General features: G+C 41.2%; 1 protein-coding gene and 1 long non-coding RNA gene across 2 annotated transcripts; one reads left to right on the top strand and one right to left on the bottom strand.

Annotated features, from left to right (window-relative positions):
- Window positions 1-205: 205 nt before the first annotated feature.
- Window positions 206-1896, bottom strand: LOC127128015 (uncharacterized). The gene is made up of 2 exons (XR_007805619.1): window positions 1331-1896; window positions 206-596 (listed from the first exon to the last, which is right to left on the bottom strand). It is a non-coding gene; the product is annotated as an uncharacterized LOC127128015 (long non-coding RNA).
- LOC127128014 (uncharacterized) lies at window positions 1493-26732 on the top strand. The gene is made up of 3 exons (XM_051057274.1): window positions 1493-1635; window positions 3316-12831; window positions 15400-26732. Exon 2 carries the CDS (start codon window positions 6918-6920, stop codon window positions 8190-8192), a length of 1275 nt encoding a protein of 424 aa, XP_050913231.1. The 5' UTR covers window positions 1493-1635; window positions 3316-6917; the 3' UTR covers window positions 8193-12831; window positions 15400-26732.
- The last annotated feature ends 1062 nt before the right edge of the window (window positions 26733-27794 follow it).

Below are 27794 nucleotides of genomic sequence, written 5' to 3'. Positions count from 1 at the left end.
AAGCCCAACAAATAGTTAAACCCACTAATCCATTAACCTTTTCTAAATCCATTTTTAAATCCAATAAACCCCAATTTGTATTCATTTCAATTAACCATTTTTACATTCCAATTCAAGTATCCAATGTCTAAACCAAATCCAATGAACCATGACCAATTTCATTCATTATCCATTTACCACATTAATTCCAATTTGCAAACCAATATCACAATCCAAAACCAACTATCCATTTCATAACCAATTGACAACCATAATATTAAACCATTTACATAATCCATTATCCATTTACAAATCTCTTAAATCCACTTGATAAAATCCATTTACCAATCAGTATCCAATAGCATCCAATACAAGAAAATGAAACAAAATGAAAAAAAAGCAAAAGTGAAAAGCTGCATCAGAAACCACAATGCTGCATACACACCAACGCACCAGGTACCGTCGAAGCTGCAATTCCGAAACACCGCAGTCACACGACGACATCAATCGAAATGACAAAGGCAACACGGTGGCAGAAACGCGCAAGCCAGCTGCATACAAGCCAACTCCAACGACAAATGCAATCCAAGTAAATCAAAACGACAACACCGAGTAACCTGCAAAAAACCAAGTTGAAGAATGAAAAACTGAACTAACTCAATTAACCTGAAAAAAGCTATAACAAAAATCAAAATAATCTAATAGATATTCATCTAACTGATTTACAATCCACACCAAATTCAAATAGAGGACAAAGTTACTGCATAATAACAAATCTAACCCAGTCCAACAGTCTTCCTCTAATAGTTAACTTAGCCAAGATCTAACGGAGGTTTAATGAAAAATGTAACTTCTAACTAATCTACATGATTCGGTCGTAACAGAATCCTAACACTGTTAATTCCAATCCCTATATAACTCGTCGATTCACCAAGCATTTGGGGTCTTTTTTTCTTGCGAACCAATCACTCCATAACCAAATCCTAACAAAAACTTCAAGAAAACCATAACAGAATTTCCGATCCATAACCGAAAAACTCCTTCGATAACCAATCTAACATAATTTTCAATCAACTTCATTCAACCCTATCTAACCTCACTCCCCTTCCAATCACTATATAAGTCGCAACTCACAACTAACCAAGGGATCGATTTTCAGTTGGCTAAAAACTTTCAATTCAGTATAAACAGATTCAACTTTTGAGCCTCTACAAGTTCCACCGGAGCTTTCATCTTGAGACTCCAAGAAGAAGGCGAAGTCTGGGATATAGGAAGAAGAAGAAAACAAATCGTAACGGAAGGAGAAGAAGAGGAGCACAAAGTGAAGAAGATTGGAACACGAGAGACTCACCGACCTTGGAGAAGGCTTCATCTCCAATCTGTTGCGCAATTCCACTTTCAATCATTATTGCCACACAATGATTCGAGTCTAAATTCATCCTTCAACGCAATTTCATCACGCATCGATAATCGATATGTTCTCTTCATTATCAATCAACAAACGCCACCTATTCGTCATCATAACACTACTCTGCCAAGACGAAGAACCGCGCGGCGATCCATCCGCTATCAACCACAATGTTGCGCCCGCACACGGGATCCAAGCAAAGCTCTCTTCATCCCGATCCACCAAGAACAGAAAATCATACTGCCGAGGTGAGTTTTGTATTCTCCTTTTTCTGTTGGTTACGCGGTTGTTTGTACGGGATAATCAGAAGCCAGGTTAAGGGTTGCGCAAGATTGAGGGAGAATTTGTTGAGCTAAGTTTTTCAGGTTACGCACATGGCCATGGTTTCTCACAGCGAACCCAGTTTCGTCATACATAAGGGTTTCTAGAGTTAAGCCTTCGGTCCAAGCAATTCATTCTTGCACCTCCTATCCCTGGCAATACACCCCCACCGATGGGCTTTGCAATAACAATTCACCAAGGCCTATTTCATGTTAATTGTGTGTTAATTAGCTTGTAATTAATTCTTAATTAGTTATTAGGTTAATTGGAAATAGACAGACGCAAACAAAGGTTTAACTGCTAAAGTGAGATCCGAGTTCATCCATTCTACCGTAAACAGACAGACGCTTAATGCTCCCATGCTTAAGCATACAAGCCAGTTGACAGTAGAATGCGAACGTTAATACTATCCACTAAAAACAACTAACGCATCCATCCTAGTTCCACGAACTACGGAGCTCTGATTTCCTCATTGCACGAATGAGGATACGTAGGCACGAGGGCTCAAATCCTTGGCGAGCACAATTATTTATAACCTTCATTTTCCATAATTATCCTTTTTTTCACCTCTTTCACATTATCTATTAAACCCCCCCCCCCCCCTCCCCATTTCCCTTTTTCGCGAGTAATCTTCAGATAATAACACCTATTCTTGCAAAGAACATTCAAAACAGTTCCCATGGAGTACCATGGATGTTTGGGGTGCTAATACCTTCCCCTTGCATAACCGACTTGCTTACCCATTTCTGTTCCCCCATGGTTTTATCGATGTTTTCCTTTTCCTTCGGGAGTAAATAAAGCTCGATGGAGACTCTGTGGTATCTTTGAGGTTGCGATGCGCTCGGGTATAATTCATGTGGCTTCAGCCGGCGACTCTGCTGGGGATCCTTTCATAAGCAAGTTGAGCCCAGTTTTGTTTGTTCTCCTTGTGAGTTTAGGTGTTTACCTTTATTGCTTTACTCTCTTTATTTATGTTGTTTATCGCATTACTTTGTTGCTTTAAATATTCATATGCTGTTATATTCTGGATATTATCTGTCATATCTGTTAGGATGGGATGATACTATGTGAGAGAAGCTCTACACCCAAGCTTGAGTATACACACATGATATATTCGTGGATAGTCGTGTAGGCCTGCGTTTTTCGCGTTGGGTTATCACGAGAACCACACCCAGACTAGACTCACTTGAAAGTACTTTTGTTCTATAAGAATTCACTATGGCAGGGTATTTTCATTTGACTCGATGACTCTGAGATACCTTTTAGGGACCACCTTTGAGGACTAGTACACACCTGTGAGAGGGCTATTGGGTTTTTTATGCATGAAACCAAAACCCTTCATACGATTGATATCTTATATACGTCGGACCTTTGATCCTATATTGAGTTACATAGACATGTTATTATTCGGATTTCTCATATCACATCAGATTATTGATCCTATGCTGAGTTATCTAGACTGTCTAGGTCGTGTTGGACCTTTGATCTTATGTCGTGTGATATGGCCAGATTATCCAGAATCTCCAGATTATACTAAATTGTTGAATCTATGATGCTTTCATATCATTGCATCATTTTGAAATTAATTTTTGCATGTATATTTCCAGGGAATTCAAGAGACAAGTCTTTGTTTGAGTGACCATTAGAGAATAGATCCTACTAGAAGAGGTGTTTATAGCTATAAGTTTGTGGAACCTTATTTGAATACATTGAGAGGATTGGGAGCTCGCCTGGTTTTCAGCAATAAATACAAGTTCAAGGACGCCTATAGGAATCTCCTAGGCATGCTTAACACTGAGGTCAACATTATAGCTCTTCACACTCTAGTGCAGTTCTACAACCCTCCTTTGAGATGATTCACATTCCAGGATTACCAATTGGCTCATACTTTGGAGGAATATTCACACATTCTGGGGATTGAGATTAAGGAACAGGCTCCCTTTGTCCCTACAAAGGAACTTCCTAAGCCTTAACATCTAGCTGAAATCCTTCACATAGGGAAGAAGAAGGTGAAGCTCAATCTTAAACCTAAGGGTGGGACCCATGGGTTTGCCTTGAAGTTTCTGGTTGACAAGGCTATTGCATTTGCTGAAGCTGAGAGTTGGGATGCCTTCAAAACTATCTTTGCTTTGATCATATATGGGATCGTGCTATTCCCAGACATGGAAAACTTTGTTAACTTGGCTTCTATCTACCTCTTCATGGCCCAGAATCCCGTTCCTACTCTTCTTGTTGACATATACTATTCCATCCACATGAGGAATGAGAAGAAGAAGGGGACTATCGTGTGTTGTACCCCTCTGTTGTATAGATGGTTTATTTTGCATCTACCCAGCAAGGGTCCTTTTGTTGACAACAAGGGAAATCTGAAATGGTCTCAAAGGATCATGTCCCTCACAACTGAAGACATCTCCTGGTATTCTAGAGTTTATGACGGTGTTGAGATCATCATGGATTATGGTAATTTCCCCAATGTACCTGATCGGTCACCATTTCCATTGAACTCCCGCCGTTAATTCGACATATTGTCATCACTTTGGTAAGATTTATGTTTGTTTTTAGTTGCTTTGGAGTCATTTATCATGTTTTGTTGGTTTGGTATCGCATTGCATTCGATTATAAGTTTATGTCAAAAAGATCTCGTTTATGCTTCGTTTGGTAGTGTCATTGTTACAGGCCATTGCACAGGTTTAAAAGCAAGAATGGTGAAGTTATGGACACTCTGAAAGGCAAAAATATGAAGAAACAGTCGGTCAACACGGGCACCCGTGTGCCACAACACTGCCCGTGTTGTTGATCAGGTAGAGCAAAAGAGGAGAAGAAAAACAGAGATCAACACGGGCACCCGTGTGTCACTACACGGCCGTGTTGATTAAAACAGTGCATTAACACGGGCACCCGTGTGGGGGAACACAGCCCGTGTTGTTGCCTCTGTAGCTTGTGCTGAAAATAATTAATTATGGAGAACAACACGGACACCCGTGTGGTGACACACGGCCGTGTTGATTGGACGCAGCTTGGAAAACCTAATTTTTGCTTTGTGAACCGATTCTGCTCATTAAGGGTAGTTTGGACCTTTTGCTTGGAAGAGATGCATCTGAAGCTATAAGAAAGCTTGGAAGAGAAAGAAGAAGGCACCTTTTGACAGACGAAAGAAAAGATTGCATTGGAGAAGATAGCGAATACGAAGGATTTGAAGACGGCGAGATTCAAGGGCATCAACCATTGAAGATCAAACTCTCCTGATTCTTTGTAATGTCTAATCTTTACATTATGAGTTCTTTAAGTACTATGAGAGGCTAAACCCCTATATGCTAGGGGGGGTGGTCCTGATGTTATCGCATGTTATGAATTTGAACCAATGATTTCTTGATTACTATGTTACGTATTTCAATTCAATTGTGTGATGTTATTATGCTTTTGTATCGGACAAATACAAATTGATCTATGACTTCCAATAACAGGATTGTGATTGTTAGGGTTTTCACACAATTGAGTTTATGAATGCATCATCTAGGACTAGTAACTTTCGTAAATCACCGTAAACCTCGATATTTTGTATGATTAAAACCAATGATTAATTGAATGGACATTTGAGTAAGAATTGGTAGTTTAATAGTTTCTTCCTTAAGGACTTAAGTAAGAACATTCTGAGGTTAGGTGATTGAATGTTTCATATGTATTAAGGAAATCTTGACTAAATTCATAACCGGTTAACTCAACCGCTCACCCTAGCATCTTTTATCTTAATCAATTATTTTTACTCTTTGTGTGTTTACTATTATAAATTCCCAAACAACCCAACCATTATCTTTTTGTTCTGATAGAATCAAATTAAAATAAGTATTTCCTACGCAATCCTTGAGATCGATACTTGGAAATAAAACTCCTTATTACTACATCGGTAAAAATAGTACACTTGCTATTTTTTCGATCAAGTTTTTGGCGCCGTTGCCGGGGATTGCCAAACTACATATTTTAATTTCTATTCTATCGAAATTTTGTTGCTCGCCAACTAAAATTTTATCTGTGACAATTTTGTTATTCAATTCTAATATTTGTCTAACTTGTGTATGCGAGCTAAGGCCTCAACAGATTTTTCTTTTGACGCAGATCCCGAAAGAACTCTTCGCGCTAGACTAAGACAAGCTAAGCGAGAAAAACTGGAAATAGCAGAAAAAGCAGAGAAGGAAGTTGTTGCAGTGCACTCAGAGAATTCAGATTCAGAAGCAGAAACAACTCCCGAGGTCATGGCTGCAAAACCACCACCACCAGAGAGACTTCTCGGTGACTATGGTGGAAACAACACTCCGGGTGGTCGTATGACAATTGTAAACCAACCGGTAAATGTAGACCAATTTCAGCTGCATCCCAGCACAATTAATCAACTTGAAAGGCGGTCATTTTCTGGAAGAGTGAATGAAGATGCCAACAAGCATCTCCAAAGGTTTTTGACTATGAGCACAACGCTGAAAATGCCTGGACATAATGAAGAAGCAATAAGGCTTTGTATGTTCCCGTTCACTTTAACAGATGAAGCCGAAGAGTGGTTCTATTCCTTACCGGCTGGCAGTATCACTACATGGGAGCAGATGGAAACAACATTCTTGCAGGAATATTTTCCCGCATCTGTGTCATTGTGGAAAAGATATGAAATCCTAAACTTCAAGCAGAAGGAGGGTGAGTCACTAGGAGATGCCTACAAACGATTCAAGAGAATCCTAGTGGCTTGTCCTACTCACAACATGGATGAAATTGAACAAATGCAAATGTTTGTCAATGGTCTTCGAATTCAAACGAGACAAATCCTTGATTCAGCAGCTGGTGGCTCAGCCAACTTTGCAACAGCCACCGGTATGAAGAAGATAATTGAAGCTATTTCCTCGAACGAGCATTTAGAGTTATATGACAGGGTATCAAGCAAATCTGCAGTTATTGACTTGAAGCTGGAAACAAATAAACAGGTGAAAATTGAAGAAGCTGTTGCTGTAGAGGTAGAGAAAAGGTTGAGAGCACTAAACATAGGTGCTCAGAAAGTGGCTCAAGTGCAACAGGCACCGAGTGAAGTGTGTGACATTTGCAATGGACCATACAATACTGTTCATTGTTTTGCAACACCACAACAAATCGAAGATATAAAATTTTTAAAGCAGAACAATCCCTACTCCAACACATACAATCCGGGGTGGAAAAATCATCCCAATTTTGCATGGAAAGATCAAAGAGGGAACGTGCAACAACAGCACAGGGTCAATATCAAAATCAATATCAGCAGCAACAACAACAGGTACCTAAGAAGGCAAATTGGGAGATTGCAATTGAAAAGATGGCAGCTCAAAATATGCAATTTAAAGAAGAGACTAGAAACAATCAGAAAAACACCACTGCCTCCCTAAAGAATCTCGAAGTTCAGCTGAGGCAGATAGCACAGCAACTGGCAAGTTCTCGAACACCAGGTTCCCTACCAAGTGAAACAGTTCAAAATCCTAGAGGGCAGGAGAATGTTAATACTGTCACGACGACAGAGAAAAAGGCTGCTAAAAAGAAAAAAATTATATCACCGAGCGAGCCGACTAAAGAAGAAACTACAAAAGAAACTAAACCGGTGATTAAGTTGCCCTACCCTCAGAGAATGACAAAGAAGGAACCTAGTGAGTCAGACTTGGAGAAATTCATGACAATGTTCAAAAGGATTGAGGGTCATATGGCCTTGTTTGAAGCACTTGAAAGGATGCCCATGTACAAGAAATTCGTGGAAGAGGTAATGGCTGAAAAGAAACCAACCACTAAAGAACAGGTATCTGGTAAGGAACAATATAATGCAAACTCCCTGGAGCAGAACATTCCTAACAAACAGAAGGATCCAGGAACCGTCACAGTACCATGCACAATCAAAGAAAGAACCTTCAAAAAGGTACTAATAGATTCGGGAGCTAGTGTGAATTTGATGCCATTATCAGTCTATCACAGGCTGGGTATTAAAAACATCAGTGATATAAAGACCAATCTGAAGTTTGCGGATCACTCAAGAAAATATGCATATGGTATAGCTGAAGATGTGCTGGTAACAATAGCGGACTTGACTTTCCCAGTCGATTTTGTAATCCTAGACATACCTGAAGACAATGAGGCACCCATCATTCTGGGTCGACCTTTCATGAAGACGAGTCGATGCAAGCTCGACATGGATGAGTGCACGTTAACCTTGAAAGTTCACAACAAGGAAATAACATTGAATGCTATTGAAAACCAGGAGATGGAGGAAGATACAAAATCTCAGTATCAAGTAGGCTTAATCAGGACATTGAATATTATCAAAGGCTCACCACTGCCAGTAGCCACCCGAAATGGAAAGATTCCTAACACTGAAAGGATAGTTAAAAAGGAATCGTGGCACAAAGGAGTCCACACTGATAAAAGAGACAACGTCCGTGTTGTAGACAAGAGGTGCAACAAGGTTTTGAACCTGAAATACCCCCCATGATAAGGGAAATGAACCCGTCGAGCCATGCGACGTTAAACGAAGCGCTTCGTGGGAGGCAACCCACGTGTTTGATTTCTAATTTATTTTGTTTTTATTTTTCTTTGTTTGTGCTAAAATTTTGTGTAGGGGAGGAGGAGAATTAAAAGGGCAAAGTCACAAATACCTCCAAATGGAAGGAAACCACACAAGTGCAGTAAACCAACAGTAGTCGCTGTGAGTCCCCTTTGTATCTGGATTTAAACATTGAGGTCAATGTTTAGTTCAGGTGTGGGGGGGGGGGGGTCCTTTCATGTTTTATTTCCATCGCTTTTGTTTTTGTTGTCGTTGTATTGTTTTTGTTTGTTTTCGTTGTTTACTTGTGTGTACAGAGTGATGAGAAATGGTTGGACAAATCCGGGATCAATGGTAGTGGATGAAAGACACCCCTCATACTTATTCTGATAAGGCACCCCAGAAGTTGATGCAACCATGAGAAAGTAAAGTCGGACACAATTTGGTGACACTGGACCAAGAGAGCGGTATGGTAGAACCGAATCAGAAAAGAAACCACATGACACGAGGAGGCTTCAGAACTTGTAAGGCTAACCAACATGGTGAGATTACAAAAAGCCAGACACTAAATATCAGCATGAGAGTTCAGCCAGGTATGACTTTATCACTCTGATTTTGCGTATGTCCTGTTGACACGTCACAGCATGACAACACACACTGAGGCAAGTTGTTTGTTTAGCCAGGGCCTTTCTAACCATCCCTATCTGTATGTTTCCCTTCGTGAACCCCGTTGAGCCTTAGCCATTTTATTCATCATAAACCCCCTGTTAACTATTAAGCATTTATTCATCATAAACCCCCTGTTAACTATTAATCATTCATTTTTTTCCATAACTCGGTATGATTGTGTGAATTGCAAAATGTGCAAGAAAACTAAGTTTGGGGTGGAAATCTTGAAAGAGAAGCAAGTGCATAATAAGAGATCATACAAAAAGAAATATAGTATGTATTTTCTTTAAAAGAAAAAAAAGAGAGAAAAAAAGAGAAAAGAAAAACAAAAGAGAAAAATGCACTTGCCGAGACTTAAGACTCTAACACATATGAAATGCTCGGAAAATTCGAGTAGGAAAAGAGTCAAAAGAGTGAAATTAACCCCCAGAGTATACGTGATGCACGAGAAAAAAGAGAAAGAAAAATCACACAACATGACTACCGAGTTCAAAACCCTTTGTTATCCAATTTTTTGTTTATCCCACCGTACCCAAGCCCCGTTACAACCTAAAAAGACCTCAAAAAGTGTGTGGAATCTGCTGTGGTAGTGACATTAGAATGTATTCAAAGTTAAGAGTTTGGTATTGCATACTGTGTGTAGTACCTCAAATTTGCACCCTGCATTTTGTACATACATTTTCATATTAGGTCATTTAACATAACATAGGCCACTGCATAGCATTGCATTGTCCTTTTGCCCAAGTGCAAGCCCATCAGACAAAATTAGGTCAAACTGGTCAGGAGATCAGTCAGTCAAGCAAGCAAGTGCATTTTCCAATGAGACAAGGCCCTAGGGTTGGTCCAACATGTTCACATGACCTAGGGGTCCTTTTGGAGTGTTTTGGTCAAGGTTTGAATGCTCAGAAGTCATCAGTCATGGCCCAGTTCACCAGAAACCCTAGAAAGTCAACTGTTGGTCAACTGGGCATTTAATCAGGGATTTGATGGTGGGAATTGGTTTGAGAGGCCTCATTCATGTCCATATAAGCCTCATATAACATGTCAAGCATCATCATTGAAGAATTTGAAGCCAGACAAGAAATTTCCAAAAATAGAAAGTTGACCTGTAATTGGAATTTGCCAAAAATGGAAAGTCTTGATCCTCAAACTTACATCATGATACAAGCTTCAAATGAATTTTTGCCCAACATGAAAGTTGAAGATCTTGTTCTCCCATTTCCAAAAAGTCCAAGAACACTCAATTCCCATGTATGGTTGGCAAGTTATGATCAAATCATTTTCAGAAATTTTTGAACTTCAAAAGGCCATATCTCTCAAACCATTTGGCCAAATTGGGTGGGGGTTTTTTTGCAACAAATCACATTTGATCCCCTCTTTCCAAATATGTCATCATCATTCACCAAAACATCACCAATCAAAATGGCATTTTTGGAATGGCATGAATTAATTCAAGTGTAGTAAAAAAGTGACTTTCCAAAATAATCATTTCTAACCATTTTTGCCAATTGAGAATGTTCAGAAAACTTATTTTGGTTATGTTAGAGGCCCATTTTCGTGCACATACTTACACCCCACACAAATGTAAGTTGGTTTAGCAAAATTCAAAAACATGTCATTTTAGCAAATTGTGATTACATTCCAATTAGCCACACTTAACCAACCTTAAACAGCATACAAATAGATCATTTTCTTTCTGAAACCAACCCTAGCAGCCTCATTCACAAACAGAAAATCCCATGTTCTCAAAAAACCTTCATTTTGCATTTTAGAACTTTTCTCCAAAAACCTTCAAGAACTCGAGCCTTGGTTGGTTGCTGCATCATATACCATCATCTTTGAGCCCATTTCAAGCCTTGTTTCCCAGCTGTAACATCATCTTCCAGCTCTGCTACATCAAGAACTCATCCCATGGCAGTTCAAAGTCTGGACCATTCCAAGCATTCCTGAGCTTAAAGTCCTCAACCATCCATCAATACAAGCTTGAAGCAACACCTGTTTTAACCTTTTATGGCCTAATCATCACTGAATCACCATTGTCTTCCAAATCAAGTAAGTTTTCGAGTATCACCATTTGCTAAATCTTGATATGCATTAGCTAGGTCTTTGTATACTGAGTTCAATGGTGGTCATGGTTTTGAAAATGGTTGAATGATGAATGAGAAATCTGATTTTTAAGTTGTGTTGATGATTATGTTTTTACTTGATTCTCCCATGTTAAGTTGATTTAATGAAAATGGAGTTTGGATTATGCATGTGTGTTGTTTGCTGGTCATAATGGTATGCTCAATTTACATTTCTGGGCAAATATTTTTTTTCGATTTTGTGGATGAAGATGAAGCTCCACTGTAGCAGCAAACCCTAATTTCATGGCTGCCCAGAATTTGTTTTACGTACGTTGCATGTTGTTGCTACTGTTCCATTGCCTGGCCAATCAAAACATTTCGTCCTCTTGCCTTATGCGCAGCGTTTTGTTAAGTTGTCCCAGTATTTACATTATTGCCACTGCCGTGCCATTTGTCCCATTTAATTCATGTTATTTCACAATATTATTTCATTTTTGATCCAATCTTACAAAATTCATAAGTCCATCATTTTTAATCCAAAATTCATGGGATTTTTTGCATCATGTTCATCACAATCTCTAGTTTTTTATCATGTATTTTCCAGAATTTTTGCATGAGTATATTTTAAATGGTGCTAGGGTTTTGTTCATGTGCTCATATTTTGTACACTTTGCCAAAACATTTGTGAAATGGTGATGCATTATCCAATGGCTTTGAAATTTTTTGTGATTAAACTAGACACATTCATGGTGATTTTGGTGTAGAGTTTATGAATTTATCATCTCTGGTTGTTGAGTTATGATTTTTTGAAGTAGGGTGTGACAATTTGTGTCACACCATTGATGTGCAACTTGATGATTTTCTATACCATGCTTCTTGACCTCAAATTGCTTTGAATATTTGCATGAATGTACTCTTGAATGTATAGTTTACATGTGATTTTTCTTCGAATTGTTTGTGGCATTTCCTAATTGTTTGAGATTTGTCTCCCCTGTTTGGTCTTATGTTGACTTTTGTGACACATGCTCCCATTTCATTTGTGAAATTCTCATACTTTATTGGATGGACATGAAATTTGATATGTGATTAGTAGACATCTTAAGCTTTGCCATGGTTTTGATCCCATTCATTTCTCATATGCTATCACTGATTTATGATTTTTTCAAGTTGATGCATGTTTGGTTGACTTCTTTGAGCATGCTTGAAATTGCCTTGCCTTTCTGATTTTCATTGACTACCTTCCCATGATCCAATTGAGCTGAAATTTGACATGCTTACCATGCTATGGATTGTGTTTGATCATGATTTATTTGATGATTTTTGGAATTGTTTATGATTGGTTTTGAGTTGAGTCTTGCTGTTGACTTCTATGAGCTTCCATATGCCATGCTTTGACTTCTTTTGCTTATAGAATGATGATGAGGAATGATATTATTGTGGAACCAATTGAGTTTGCTTCTTGATTGTTTGAATATGATTTTGATTGGAGTTCATTTGCTGTTTTGACTTTCTCATCCCCTTTTGATCCTAGGCTTGCCCTAGTGGTCCTGTTGCTCACATTTGAGTTCATGTTTTCAGGTTAAGCAACAATTACCCAATGAGACCAATAAAAATTGATTGATGCTTGTTTGTTTATCATGACTAACTTGTTTGTTTTGTAGGTTACTTGGCTCACATGACTTGAACCTTGTGCATTGCACATTTATCTGCTTGTGTTGACTGTTAACCTTTGTTTCATTCTGATTTAACTTTGACTTGTATACTAACTGTGCTTGATTGATTTCAGGAACTTTAGTTGCTTTTAGTTCCTTGTGAACTTTGCTTTGCTTTGCTTAAGAGCAATTTGCATTGAGGTATAACTTCTTTACTTCATGTAGTCTGGAAGACCTGGCCTGTTACTTGGCCAGACAACTGTCTGAAGTCCTCCTTAAGAGGCAATGTTTGTGGCTGTTTAATTTTGTCCCTGTACATATTCAAAGACCTCCTAAGTGAAGAGGCAATTGGCAGAACCCAAGGGATATGCAATCTATCCCCTGCTATTCTGTGTGTCATCTGCTCTGCTCACACCACTGTGTTGATGCATTGCAGATACAAACCCAAGATCTTGTACAATTGTACAGTTGAGTCAGTTTCAAATGTGTAGAAGGGTTCCCATTTTCTGGACCCACACATTCTTGTCTTAAGCTCTCCCAGGCCAGGGATAAGAGCTGTGAAGTCTCATCTTCACTCACCTTTCATCTGCTTCACCTTAGCCCCTCAATGGCAAGGTTAAGAGCTAATACTACCCAGTTACAGTGGTTTATTTGTTGAGGTTGATATGACCCCTCGACTAAAACCTAACCTTGTTTGAGCCCATTGCTTGCATATAGTGTGTGCTACTTGTGTTTGTGTGTTTGCTTTAGCTTGCTTCCTGTACAAGTTAGGTTTAGTTTAGCTTGCTTTCTGTGCAAGTTAGGTTTAGTTTGACTTGCTTCCTGTGCAAGTCAGGTGTGGCTTGCTTCCTGTGCAAGTCATGTTTAGGATAGGCTTGCTTCCTGTGCAAGTTAGCTAGAAACCTTAACTTAGGGACGATTTTGCATGACAACATCTAGGCTCGAGTCGTAGTCTCCCTAGTGTTGTGTCTCCCTCTGTTATCTGGTTAGGCTAGTCCTTTGTCCCTCCGTAGGGGAACTACGTCGCCCTGATCCTCATACCAGATGAGGTACGTAGGCAGGAGATGAGCAGATCTCTCCGGGCGCCCTTTTGTTTTGTTTGTGTGAGTTGTTTCTCCTTTTCTGGTTAGAGTCCGACGCAAGTCCAGCGATTGGCAGTTGGTTTCCTGTGTGTGTTTTGGTTCGGATGCTGATGTAAGTCCAGTGATTGGCATTCAGGCTCCACGTTTGCCTTTGCATGTATTTGTTTGTGTGCGTGTCAACCGAGCTACGAATGCTCTGATTCTCCTTCGTCCAAAGAAGATACATATGCATAGGATGCGATATCCTAGCGAGCATGTGTCGTTTCCCCAGTCCGAACTACTTTGACTCTGATGTCTATGCCTGATAGACTAAGTAGGCCCAGGATGCGGTATCCTGCCGAGTCAGTTTCAGTCTTGTCTGTTTTCTTGTGTCTCTTTCAGCCAGTGTGTGTGTGTGTGAGCAGTGTTTTAGCAACCATTTCCCTTCCTATTGTGCGTGGATCCCGTCGAGTACGACGGATGCGTAGGGGTGCTAATACCTTCCCTTCGCATAACCGACTCCCGATCCCATTCTCTTTGGTCGCGAGACCATGTCTTTTCCAAGTTTACTCTGAGCGTTTCCTTTCCCTCTTTTGGGATAAATAACGCACGGTGGCGGCTCTGTTGTCTTGTTTTCCCGCCGATTTTTCGCGTAATGCGACAGCTGGCGACTCTGCTGGGGATAAGAGAAGTTGACCTCTGCTGGTCCATCTTCCCTAAGCGAGTCTCTCCTAGCGCTCTCTAGTTTAGGGTTTTGGTTGCTTTGTGCTGTGTTTATTTATTGCATTCATTATTTGTTCATTTCATTTATTGTTTGCATTTATTGTGTGCATTAATGTTTGCATTCATTCATATTCATCTGTTGTGCTGACTATGTTTTTCTGTTTGGGGGTGGGAGTTACTTGAGGTAAAAGGCCCAATACCCAGGCCATGAGTGAAATCTAGGATACTTAGGAATAGAGTGATTCATGGGAAGCGGGTGGTATTGCGCCACTTAGCGGAACATTGATATCACGAGCAGTTCAAACCCTGGTAGGATATCGTCGTTACATACTTCAGGTGTGTATATGATGGTATTCTGCGAAAGGTTATTTATGCTGCATTTCTCTCTCGACTTTACCCTGGCCTAGATGACACCCGTGAGTGGGGAAGGGTATGATCATTACAGGTACAGTTGCTGACTTGTTGGTGACTCTTGGTACTGATGGTGACTGTGAATTGTGGACATTTATTTCTGGGACGCCGGAGTTCTGTCCGTGGTTTATCAGCGGGTTCCGTTTATTTCGGATCCCCGGGTTGAATTTGAAAGTACCTGTTCAGAGGATCTGACTGTCATCCGTTCAGTGGATGTTCCTGTGATGACAGTGATGTAATCTCCAGTTCCGTTTATTTCGGAACTCCCCAAGTCAGATTTATGGTGACTTAGTCCCGATGACTGTGACTAGTTCAGAGAGTGGGTCTACAGATGACTTGGTGGCACAGTGGCTTGCATTCATGCATTTGCATCGCATTCATCTGCATTCAACTCATGTCTGTCCGTACTCAGGGTCCATTGTTTTGAGACTCAGGTCGAGAGACATCCAGATGTCAAAATGTTGTTGATAAAATTTTATGTGTCTCGATGAAACCGGAATCAAAGGACAGAATATTCCTAGTACGGACAGACATTGCATGTGTGAGTCATACTAACCCATTTGCTGTTTTGTAGGTGTCAACCGGTGCGCGTAGCTCTTCCATTCAGACATACAGTCAAACTCAACAAATCCAAGCTGATGGATCTTCCCAACGCCGACATCCTTGAACTGAAAGAGAAGATGGGAGAGCTGATCAATGTCATGCAAGAGTTCGCCTTGGGGCAGAAAGCAATTGCCGGGAAGGTGGGGAGGATTGAAGACTGGCTGAGGAAGGGGGGAATACAAGGAAATGCTTTGTTGTCTAGACCGAAGAAATCCTTTAGTGACGACCAGCGCAAGGATGAGGGTGAATCCAGTGCTGTGTATGCCCAGAGAGGACACTGTAGGGGTCGTTACTACCAGCACACTGCTGCAGTAACCATCCCTGCTGGTAATCAGTCAATCCGACAGCAACCTCAGCCAACTCCCCAGAAAGCACAAGGAGCTGGGAACCAAGTGAGAGGAAAGGGGGTCGATCGCCATTTTGACAAGCCACCCATGCCGTATGCTGCTCTGTTTAAAAGGTTGATGGATCTTGGGTTGGTTCGATAAAGGATGTTAGCTCCATTGAGATCAGATCAGAGGCCACCCAACTATGATGAGAACGCCAGGTGTGAATTCCATTCTGGTGCGCCTGGGCATAACATTGAGGGGTGTAGAGCCTTTAAGCATACTGTCCAAGACCTAGTGGATTCCAAGGCCCTCAATTTTACACTATCACTGGATGTTAATGCCGATCCCGTGCCAGTGCAGGGTCAGGTGATGGGGGGTGTGATCGCTGAAAATTCAGATCGCGTCTGTGCGGTGGGGGAAGAGACTGACAGTGACTGTGAACTGGAGTCATGGATAAAATCGTGCGCGGCAGGGAACTGGAAGGCTTAAAAAGATCAGCACTGTAACTCATCCTGAAGAGTAGTACTTTCTTGTTTTCAGTTTTATTTGCATGAAAGCCATACGTGTTGCCCGACACGTAATGGTCCATTGTAAGGGCCACCTCATGTTTCATTTTGCAACATTTCTGCATCATTAATAAATGGATGTTTTTTTTTTCAATCAAAAAACCGGTGTTCCCTGTTTTTCATTTATTTTTGCAGTTTTAAAAACAAATAAAAATGGTAATGTTTATTTTCATTTTTCCCTTTTGATTTGTCTCGTTCCAACTTCGACAAGTAATTCTTCGGATCTCATTGATAACAATTTGGTTACACCTCGTATGACTTCGACAATCCGATCTATCATGCCGAAGAAGAAGGCGAAGAAGATTGTGATCTGCTGGAATTAACCAAGTTGTTGAAACAAGAGGAGAAGGTGATTCAACCACACGAGGAGCGAGTCAAGATTGTCATCCCAAGTGCCGCCGAGATCAGAAGGGAAATGAAAGTTGAGGCCGCTTCAGAGACAAGCCAAGAACAGGATGGTATATGTGCGCCTGGTTGTATCTAGATACACCAAGGTAGGATACCAATGTTGTGGAGGCACGAGCTACCATGGAGAGAAGACTGTCCTCCAGTGAAGCGGAAACCGGTGCTAAAAGATGAGAATGTGTGTGGACTGCTGAGACGTGAATAGAGCTAGTTCGAGAGATGAATTCCCGGTACGTCACAACGAGGTATTGGTTGATTATAATGCTCAGTTTATCTTCATGGATGGCTTCTTGGCCGAGACCAGATTGAACTGTTGCCAGATGATATGAAGGAAACCATGTCCATCACACGAGGGGCACCTTCTGGTTATAAGATGATGTCGTTCAGTATCGAGAAGGCCGGTGCCAAGTATCAGAAGTCTAGGGTGACTTTGTTTCATGATATGATTCATCGTGAAAGCAAATGCCATGTTGATGACATGATGGCAAAGTCCCAAGCAGAAGAGGGGCATCCGGTAGATCAAGTTGTTTGACAGGTAGAGATAACTCATACTGTTGAGTTCGAATTAGCGCACTTATGGAGTGCTATCCAGCAAGCTGCCGAGGCATGTTGTAAATCAGAGGAATCAAGGTTGATCCTGAAAAAAAAAAAAAAAAGAGGGGATAAATTGCAGGAACTTCTGATTCCGATGCTTCCCAGGGGGATGATTGTTAACCTGGTACTCGGTAGCCCTCGAGAGGTCTATGAGGTGCGTACTAAGTCAGCATGACTAGTCTTGTCGAAAAGAGTATGCAATTTACCTAAGCAAAAAGTTTATCGACGGTGAAACAATACACTCACTGTTCGAAAAAACTTGATGTACTTTGGCATAGGCTGCTCGCCGACTGAGACAGTGTATGCTGATTCATACCACTTTGTGGATATCCAAAATGGATTTGGTTAGGTATGTGTTTGAAAAGCTAGTAGCAACCCATGGAAGGTTATCAACCAAGGAAGTTTGAGGTCCCTGATGAGGACATCTCGAGGTACTCAAATCGAAAGATTGAGAGTGACCGATCCCGGAGGAGGGGCCTGGCCCTGAATCCGAACGGATTCCGATGTCTGATGGGGAAGTTAAAGTGAATGAGGTAGTGCTTCCCGAATCACAGTTGGTTGCACCAACAATGGCGGCTGAACATAAAGTCTGTATCTTGGATATCGAACCTTGAGATGTGCATCTATTTGGGGCAGTGACTTCCTCACAGATATATGAGAAATCAGAGAAGACTGAATGGATAAGGACTCGAATGACATGTTGAGTCCAACTGAGGAAAGAGGGCTGACAGTTACTTGTCATGGGGCGTTGTACCCAGTGAATGAAGCGTATTGTTGACTGAGAAGTGTGACCTCGAGCGTACCACGTGGAAGAATTGGTTGAAAAGGATCCTTCCTCCTCAAGACGATCGTGGGGCAGATGGATAAACAGTTATGAGTGTCTCATTCGTGGTCAAGAAGGTTTTCTCAGACCAGGCCATGTTGTTGATGACCACGGATGACGAAGATTTTCCATCCACTATGAGTGCGGATGCAGTTAGAAAATACTTCGTGAAGGAGACCCGCTGGACAAAAAGAATAAAGAGTCCAGGCAAAAATGGGCATCCCGGCGAACCAAGAAAAAAGAGAAAAAGGTTCGGGCAAAAGTTAGGGATAATAAAAGAAAAGAACTGTACACCCGGCAAGTTGAAAACCCGCAAGGGCGACTTGGGCAAAAAAGGGTATCCCGGTGGACTAAAACCCGAAAGGGAGGTCCAGGCAAAAGAGGGAATGAAACGAACAACTGCGTCCAGCATGATCATTTGTGCTCATGATGACTTGGAGAATCTCCGACAGAGACCAATCGGAAGCATCTTGTTCAGAAGACAGAAAGTGCGGAAAGTCTTGAGGACATATGAGGTGTAATTGAGTTGGAACCCGATGAGATCATGGTTTCACATTGCCACTAGGATAGAGTTTTTTCTGTTGTATGCAATCACCTCTTTCCAGGGTTTGCTTCCTGTGTGTTGCTCGATTGTGAGCCATCTTTTGTTCCAGTCAATAAAGCATGTGTTCGGTCCAATAAATTTTGTTGTTGTGTCATTACCGCTTTGATTATGAAAACATCCATTCGTTTTGATAAGAATATTTGCATTTTAAAACATAGAGGTCCCTTCGATGCATGCTTATGAGGTTGAAATCTGGAAATCTTACTCGGAAGTTTGAGTGACCTAAGTGTTGAAATATCAGAACACCTGGGGCATACCTGGGGCACGCTTTTATCTAACGATCTCTGCTGCAGAGCCAGATCAGGGGCAAGGGATAGTTGAACGGTGAAAAGACAGTGAAGGATTACGACGACGGTCCCAGAAAGATAATCAAGAAGACTCTTCAAAGTCTAAGGACTGGAAAGTTTGTATGATCCCAGGGATTCGATCTTCGTGGGATGAATCAGAAAAGTCCAGGCGAGTCTGGGAGTTCTCAAAAGTGGAACGCCGACACTGTGGGTGGACGATGAATGCCTCTGTTCGACGAATCGACAGGTGTTCCGTGTCCAATGAGTTGTATTTCCCCAGTAGGTGTGAGAGCGTTACCTCCATAACAGATTTGAGATCAGTGTCTCCTCAGCGAGCCCGAAGGTTACTGCCTTCCCAGTAGGGTTTGTGTTGATGGTTTTCCCTCAGCGAGGTCCCCAAGCGGATCGGGTTCGGAGAAAATCATCCCTAGTAGAGATAGGAATGGGTTGCCTCCCCTAGCAGGGTAATCTCCAAGCAGTTTGGGTTCGATGGAGTGCATCCCCAGCAAGGTTTGTCTTTCCCCAGCAGGATGGAAGTTGACATGGTTATAGGATCCTCAACACAGTTCCTGGAGTTTCCCGGTGTTGTCTCTAGAGGAGACGTGTGTTTATGCATTCATCATTTAGATAAGCATAGCATATTGCATCATTAGTGCATAGCGTTTCCATGATCATGGGGCATTGTGTAAAGCAAGAAAAAACTCATGCATCAACATTGCAAGCATATCCATTAGCCCTAGGCCGTGGTGACCAGCCGAGATTGGGTTGTTGGAAAGAGTTTAGCATCGCACCATGGGATCGGCTTCAGAATTGGGTTCATCAGCATGTTTGAGAGGTTGGTGCTTTCCCAACAGGTGACTCCTTAGTTGAGTGGGTATCCCCAGCAGTATTACTCCCCGAAGTTGGCAGCATCTTGCAAGCTTGGGTCCATTCCCTTAGCAGAAGTGGGTGTGTCTGATCTCTCCATGTAGAGTCTACCCCTTAAGCAGAAAGTGTCTACCATTTCCTTCTGCGCTCCCCACTGAGTTATATCCTCGTGGATGACGGTTGTTTCTGTTCCCTCCCTAATGGGATGGGTTTTCCCTATTGAGTTCTTTCCTCATTAGGATGAGTCCTGTTTCAGTCTGCCTTTTTGGATCGATCCTAAATTGGCTTCCTGTTGGCTGTCTCCCGTGCTTCCCTGGGGCATAAATGAATAGTCGCTCACTAACCAGCACTCATTCATCTTATCCTCAGTGGAATTTGTTGGCTTCTACCTACGAACCGGTAGTTGTAAGTCCTATCTTTGTGGTTTTCTACCTACTAGCTGGTAGTTGTAAAATCCCACTTTCATCCCCTTGTTGGAGTTAACCCTTTGTGCTCATCCTATTGATGATTGGTTACTTTTCTGTGGTTTTCTGCCTACTAACCGGTAGATGTAATCCCCTCTTTGCAGTTATCAGTATCCGGTTTGTGATATTGATATTCTTTCCCCTCTGGATACTTGCCTTGATCAAGCAGTATTGTCCCCATTGGGTCTTCCCCTTCTTTTTGGATATTTGCTTAGAGTTAGCAACTTTATCCTCTTTTGATTGGTCATCTTTGCATACCTAGTCCTGGTACCGATGCCTTTCTTGTCGGTCGATTATTCATTTAACAACCTACAACCCGGTTATGGATAATCTTCCATGCGAGTGTATTATCTACGTTTTGACGGCTATAGATAATATATATCATGCACTCTTTGGTCAATCTTTCGATTGTTATCTCCAGCAGAGTAAGATTCGTATTCCTTGTGGAATCGAATGTCCATCCTTTAACAAGTTTGCTTTCGCTCTCTTCAGGATGTTTTCGGTCGTTTATCCATTTAACAACCTACAACCCGGTTATGGATAATCTTGCATGCGAGTGTATTATCTACGTTTTGACGGCTATAGATAATATATCTCATGCACTCTTTGGTCAATCTTTCGATTGTTATCTCCAGCAGAGTAAGATTCGTATTCCTTGTGGAATCGAATGTCCATCCTTTAACAAGTTTGCCTTCGCTCTCTTCAGGATGATGTCGGTCGATTATTCATTTAACAACCTGCAACCCGGTTATGGATAATCTTCCATGCGAGTGTATTATCTACGTTTTGACGGCTATAGATAATATATCTCATGCACTCTTTGGTCAATCTTTCGATTGTTATCTCCAGCAGAGTAAGATTCGTATTTCTTGTGGAATCGAATGTCCATCCTTTAACAAGTTTGCTTTCGCTCTCTTCAGGATGTTTTCGGTCGTTTATCCATTTAACAACCTACAACCCGGTCATGGATAATCTTCCATGCGAGTGTATTATCTACGTTTTGACGGCTATAGATAATGTGTCTCATGCGCTCTTGGGTCGAAGTCGTCCTCCCCAGTCGAGTAAGATTCGTATTCCTCGTGAATCGAATGTCCATCCTTTAACAAGACTGCTTTTCTAAGCCCTCTTCAGGATGTTGAGTGTTTTGGAACACAAACCAATTCACGCTTTGGCCAGTCACCCATTTCATACCTACAACCCGGTATCCTTGGCACTCAGGCCAATTTTCCGGTATCCAGACCGAAGAAGTTTCCGACGATCAGGTTGATGTACTTATGGCACTCAGGCCAATTTTCCGGTATTCAGACCGAAGTGGCATTCAGGCCAATTTTCCGGTATTCAGACCGAAGAAGTTTCCGACGATCAGGTCGATGTACTTATGTTTTTTCCGGTATTCAGACCGAAGAAGTTTCCGACGATCAGGTCGATGTACTTATGTTTTTTCCGGTATTCAGACCGAAGAAGTTTCCGACGATCAGGTCGATGTACTTATGATTTTCCGGTATTCAGACCGAAGAAGTTTCCGACGATCAGGTCGATGTACTTATGGCACTCAGGCCAATTTTCCGGTATTCAAACCGAGGTGGCGTTCAGGCCAATTTCCGATGTTTCAGATCGACATCAAATCTCTCATACACCGATGCTCAGTATTCAGACTGACGAGCGGCGCTCAGGACATGGTTATCCCTGTGTTACCATTTATTTTGGTATTCAGGTCGACGTTTCTGTTTCGGTATTCAGACCGATTTCTTTTTTCCGTTCCAGACGGATTTTTCTTTCAAGACTGTTTCTTTGCCGATCCTGACAGGCGGTGTTAATTATTTTCCCAGCAGAGTGCAAATTTCTACTGTTCTTAGTATTCAATCTCTGTTTACCCTGAAAGTCTGACAGCCGTTGCTCTCATCCATTCGGGTTCCCAGCTGATTGAATAGGGGCAGCTGTAGTACCTCAACTTTTGCACCCTGCATTTTGTACATACATTTTCATATTAGGTCATTTAACATAACATAGGCCACTGCATAGCATTGCATTGTCCTTTTGCCCAAGTGCAAGCCCATCAGACAAAATTAGGTCAAACAGGTCAGGAGATCAGTCAGTCAAGCAAGCAAGTGCATTTTCCAATGAGACAAGGCCCTAGGGTTGGTCCAACATGTTCACATGACCTAGGGGTCCTTTTGGAGTGTTTTGGTCAAGGTTTGAATGCTCAGAAGTCATCAGTCATGGCCCAGTTCACCAGAAACCCTAGAAAGTCAACTGTTGGTCAACTGGGCATTTAATCAGGGATTTGATGGTGGGAATTGGTTTGAGAGGCCTCATTCATGTCCATATAAGCCTCATATAACATGTCAAGCATCATCATTAAAGAATTTGAAGCCAGACAAGAAATTTCCAAAAATAGAAAGTTGACCTGTAATTGGAATTTGCCAAAAATGGAAAGTCTTGATCCTCAAACTTACATCATGATACAAGCTTCAAATGAATTTTTGCCCAACATGAAAGTTGAAGATCTTGTTCTCCCATTTCCAAAAAGTCCAAGAACACTCAATTCCCATGTATGGTTGGCAAGTTATGATCAAATCATTTTCAGAAATTTTTGAACTTCAAAAGGCCATATCTCTCAAACCATTTGGCCAAATTGGGTGGGGTTTTTTGCAACAAATCACATTTGATCCCCTCTTTCCAAATATGTCATCATCATTCACCAAAACATCGCCAATCAAAATGGCATTTTTGGAATGGCATGAATTAATTCAAGTGTAGTAAAAAAGTGACTTTCCAAAATAATCATTTCTAACCATTTTTGCCAATTGAGAATGTTCAGAAAACTTATTTTGGTTATGTTAGAGGCCCATTTTCGTGCACATACTTACACCCCACACAAATGTAAGTTGGTTTAGCAAAATTCAAAAACATGTCATTTTAGCAAATTGTGATTACATTCCAATTAGCCACACTTAACCAACCTTAAACAGCATACAAATAGATCATTTTCTTTCTGAAACCAACCCTAGCAGCCTCATTCACAAACAGAAAATCCCATGTTCTCAAAAAACCTTCATTTTGCATTTTAGAACTTTTCTCCAAAAACCTTCAAGAACTCGAGCCTTGGTTGGTTGCTGCATCATATACCATCATCTTTGAGCCCATTTCAAGCCTTGTTTCCCAGTTGTAACATCATCTTCCAGCTCTGCTACATCAAGAACTCATCCCATGGCAGTTCAAAGTCTGGACCATTCCAAGCATTCCTGAGCTTAAAGTCCTCAACCATCCATCAATACAAGCTTGAAGCAACACCTGTTTTAACCTTTTATGGCCTAATCATCACTGAATCACCATTGTCTTCCAAATCAAGTAAGTTTTCGAGTATCACCATTTGCTAAATCTTGATATGCATTAGCTAGGTCTTTGTATGCCGAGTTCAATGGTGGTCATGGTTTTGAAAATGGTTGAATGATGAATGAGAAATCTGATTTTTAAGTTGTGTTGATGATTATGTTTTTACTTGATTCTCCCATGTTAAGTTGATTTAATGAAAATGGAGTTTGGATTATGCATGTGTGTTGTTTGCTGGTCATAATGGTATGCTCAATTTACATTTCTGGGCAAATATTTTTTTTCGATTTTGTGGATGAAGATGAAGCTCCACTGTAGCAGCAAACCCTAATTTCATGGCTGCCCAGAATTTGTTTTACGTACGTTGCATGTTGTTGCTACTGTTCCATTGCCTGGCCAATCAAAACATTTCGTCCTCTTGCCTTATGCGCAGCGTTTTGTTAAGTTGTCCCAGTATTTACATTATTGCCACTGTCGTGCCATTTGTCCCATTTAATTCATGTTATTTCACAATATTATTTCATTTTTGATCCAATCTTACAAAATTCATAAGTCCATCATTTTTAATCCAAAATTCATGGGATTTTTTGCATCATGTTCATCACAATCTCTAGTTTTTTATCATGTATTTTCCAGAATTTTTGCATGAGTATATTTTAAATGGTGCTAGGGTTTTGTTCATGTGCTCATATTTTGTACACTTTGCCAAAACATTTGTGAAATGGTGATGCATTATCCAATGGCTTTGAAATTTTTTGTGCTTAAACTAGACACATTCATGGTGATTTTGGTGTAGAGTTTATGAATTTATCATCTCTGGTTGTTGAGTTATGATTTTTTGAAGTAGGGTGTGACAATTTGTGTCACACCATTGATGTGCAAATTGATGATTTTCTATACCATGCTTCTTGACCTCAAATTGCTTTGAATTTTTGCATGAATGTACTATTGAATGTCTAGTTTACATGTGATTTTTCTTGGAATTGTTTGTGGCATTTCCTAATTGTTTGAGATTTGTCTCCCCTGTTTGGTCTTATGTTGACTTTTGTGACACATGCTCCCATTTCATTTGTGAAATTCTCATACTTTATTGGATGGACATGAAATTTGATATGTGATTAGTAGACATCTTAAGCTTTGCCATGGTTTTGATCCCATTCATTTCTCATATGCTATCACTGATTTATGATTTTTTCAAGTTGATGCATGTTTGGTTGACTTCTTTGAGCATGCTTGAAATTGCCTTGCCTTTCTGATTTTCATTGACTACCTTCCCATGATCCAATTGAGCTGAAATTTGACATGCTTACCATGCTATGGATTGTGTTTGATCATGATTTATTTGATGATTTTTGGAATTGCTTATGATTGGTTTTGAGTTGAGTCTTGCTGTTGACTTCTATGAGCTTCCATATGCCATGCTTTGACTTCTTTTGCTTATAGAATGATGATGAGGAATGATATTATTGTGGAACCAATTGAGTTTGCTTCTTGATTGTTTGAATATGATTTTGATTGGAGTTCATTTGCTGTTTTGACTTTCTCATCCCCTTTTGACCCTAGGCTTGCCCTAGTGGTCCTGTTGCTCACATTTGAGTTCATGTTTTCAGGTTAAGCAACAATTACCCAATGAGACCAATACAAATTGATTGATGCTTGTTTGTTTATCATGACTAACTTGTTTGTTTTGTAGGTTGCTTGGCTCACATGCCTTGAACCTTGTGCATTGCACATTTATCTGCTTGTGTTGACTGTTAACCTTTGTTTCATTCTGATTTAACTTTGACTTGTATACTAACTGTGCTTGACTGATTTCAGGTACTTTAGTTGCTTTTAGTTCCTTGTGAACTTTGCTTTGCTTTGCTTAAGAGCAATTTGCATTGAGGTATAACTTCTTTACTTCATGTAGTCTGGAAGACCTGGCCTGTTACTTGGCCAGGCAACTGTCTGAAGTCCTCCTTAAGAGGCAATGTTTGTGGCTGTTTAATTTTGTCCCTGTACATATTCAAAGACCTCCTAAGTGAAGAGGCAATTGGCAGAACCCAAGGGATATGCAATCTATCCCCTGCTATTCTGTGTGTCATCTGCTCTGCTCACACCACTGTGTTGATGCATTGCAGATACAAACCCAAGATCTTGTACAATTGTACAGTTGAGTCAGTTTCAAATGTGTAGAAGGGTTCCCACTTTCTGGACCCACACATTCTTGTCTTAAGCTCTCCCAGGCCAGGGATAAGAGCTGTGAAGTCTCATCTTCACTCACCTTTCATCTGCTTCACCTTAGCCCCTCAATGGCAAGGTTAAGAGCTAATACTACCCAGTTACAGTGGTTTGTTTGTTGAGGTTGATATGACCCCTCGACTAAAACCTAACCTTGTTTGAGCCCATTGCTTGCATATAGTGTGTGCTACTTGTGTTTGTGTGTTTACTTTAGCTTGCTTCCTGTGCAAGTTAGGTTTAGTTTAGCTTGCTTCCTGTGCAAGTTAGGTTTAGTTTGACTTGCTTCCTGTGCAAGTCAGGTGTGGCTTGCTTCCTGTGCAAGTCATGTTTAGGATAGGCTTGCTTCCTGTGCAAGTTAGCTAGAAACCTTAACTTAGGGACGATTTTGCATGACAACATCTAGGCTCGAGTCGTAGTCTCCCTAGTGTTGTGTCTCCCTCTGTTATCTGGTTAGGCTAGTCCTTTGTCCCTCCGTAGGGGAACTACGTCGCCCTGATCCTCATACCAGATGAGGTACGTAGGCAGGAGATGAGCAGATCTCTCCGGGCGCCCTTTTGTTTTGTTTGTGTGAGTTGTTTCTCCTTTTCTGGTTGGAGTCCGACGCAAGTCCAACGATTGGCAGTTGGTTTCCTGTGTGTGTTTTGGTTCGGATGCTGATGTAAGTCCAGTGATTGGCATTCAGGCTCCACGTTTGCCTTTGCATGTATTTGTTTGTGTGCGTGTCAGCCGAGCTACGAATGCTCTGATTCTCCTTCGTCCAAAGGAGATACGTATGCATAGGATGCGATATCCTAGCGAGCATGTGTCGTTTCCCCAGTCCGAACTACTTTGACTCTGATGTCTATGCCTGATAGACTAAGTAGGCCCAGGATGCGGTATCCTGCCGAGTCAGTTTCAGTCTTGTCTGTTTTCTTGTGTCTCTTTCAGCCAGTGTGTGTGTGTGTGAGCAGTGTTTTAGCAACCATTTCCCTTCCTATTGTGCGTGGATCCCGTCGAGTACGACGGATGCGTAGGGGTGCTAATACCTTCCCTTCGCATAACCGACTCCCGATCCCATTCTCTTTGGTCGCGAGACCATGTCTTTTCCAGGTTTACTCTGAGCGTTTCCTTTCCCTCTTTTGGGATAAATAACGCACGGTGGCGGCTCTGTTGTCTTGTTTTCCTGCCGGTTTTTCGCGTAATGCGACACTGTGCTGTGAGTGTACACACCTAACCCTGAGAGATATTGCGAGTGTGTGAAAAGCTTGCAGGTGAAGAGGTTTCTGATGTGGAAATGTGGTAAACTGCCTGAATCGGAGAGACCTGAAACTCGATTGCAAAGGAAGAACACAAATGGTGAAAGACTAGGTTGCATTGTGGAAAATGAATTCAAGGGTGACCTTTGTTTGGACTCAATACATCACTTGAGGACAAACATTGAGACAAGTTTGGGGTTGTGATCGGTCACCATTTCCATTGAATTCCCGCCGTTAATCCGACATATTGTCATCACTTTTGTAAGATTTATGTTTGTTTTTAGTTGCTTTGGAGTCATTTATCATGTTTTGTTGGTTTGGTATCGCATTGCATTCGATTACAAGTTTATGTCAAAAAGATCTCGTTTATGCTTCGTTTGGTAGTGTCATTGTTACAGGCCATTGCACAGGTTTAAAAGCAAGAATGGTGAAGTTATGGACACTCTAAAAGGCAAAAATATGAAGAAACAGCCGGTCAACACGGGCACCCGTGTGCCATAACACTGCCCGTGTTGTTGATCAGGTAGAGCAAAAGAGGAGAAGAAAAACAGAGATCAACACGGGCACCCGTGTGTAACCACACGGCCGTGTTGATTAAAACAGTGCATTAACACGGGCACCCGTGTGGGGGAACACGAC

Source organism: Lathyrus oleraceus, chromosome 3, assembly GCF_024323335.1.
Source record: "Lathyrus oleraceus cultivar Zhongwan6 chromosome 3, CAAS_Psat_ZW6_1.0, whole genome shotgun sequence".
Taxonomy (NCBI): Eukaryota; Viridiplantae; Streptophyta; class Magnoliopsida; order Fabales; family Fabaceae; genus Lathyrus; species Lathyrus oleraceus.
This window is presented reverse-complemented; position numbering and strand designations above follow the sequence as displayed.

Excerpts from the sequence above, each read along its gene's own strand:
- LOC127128014 (XM_051057274.1), top strand. The coding sequence starts at position 6,918 with ATGGAAAGATCAAAGAGGGAACGTGCAACAACAGCACAGGGTCAATAT.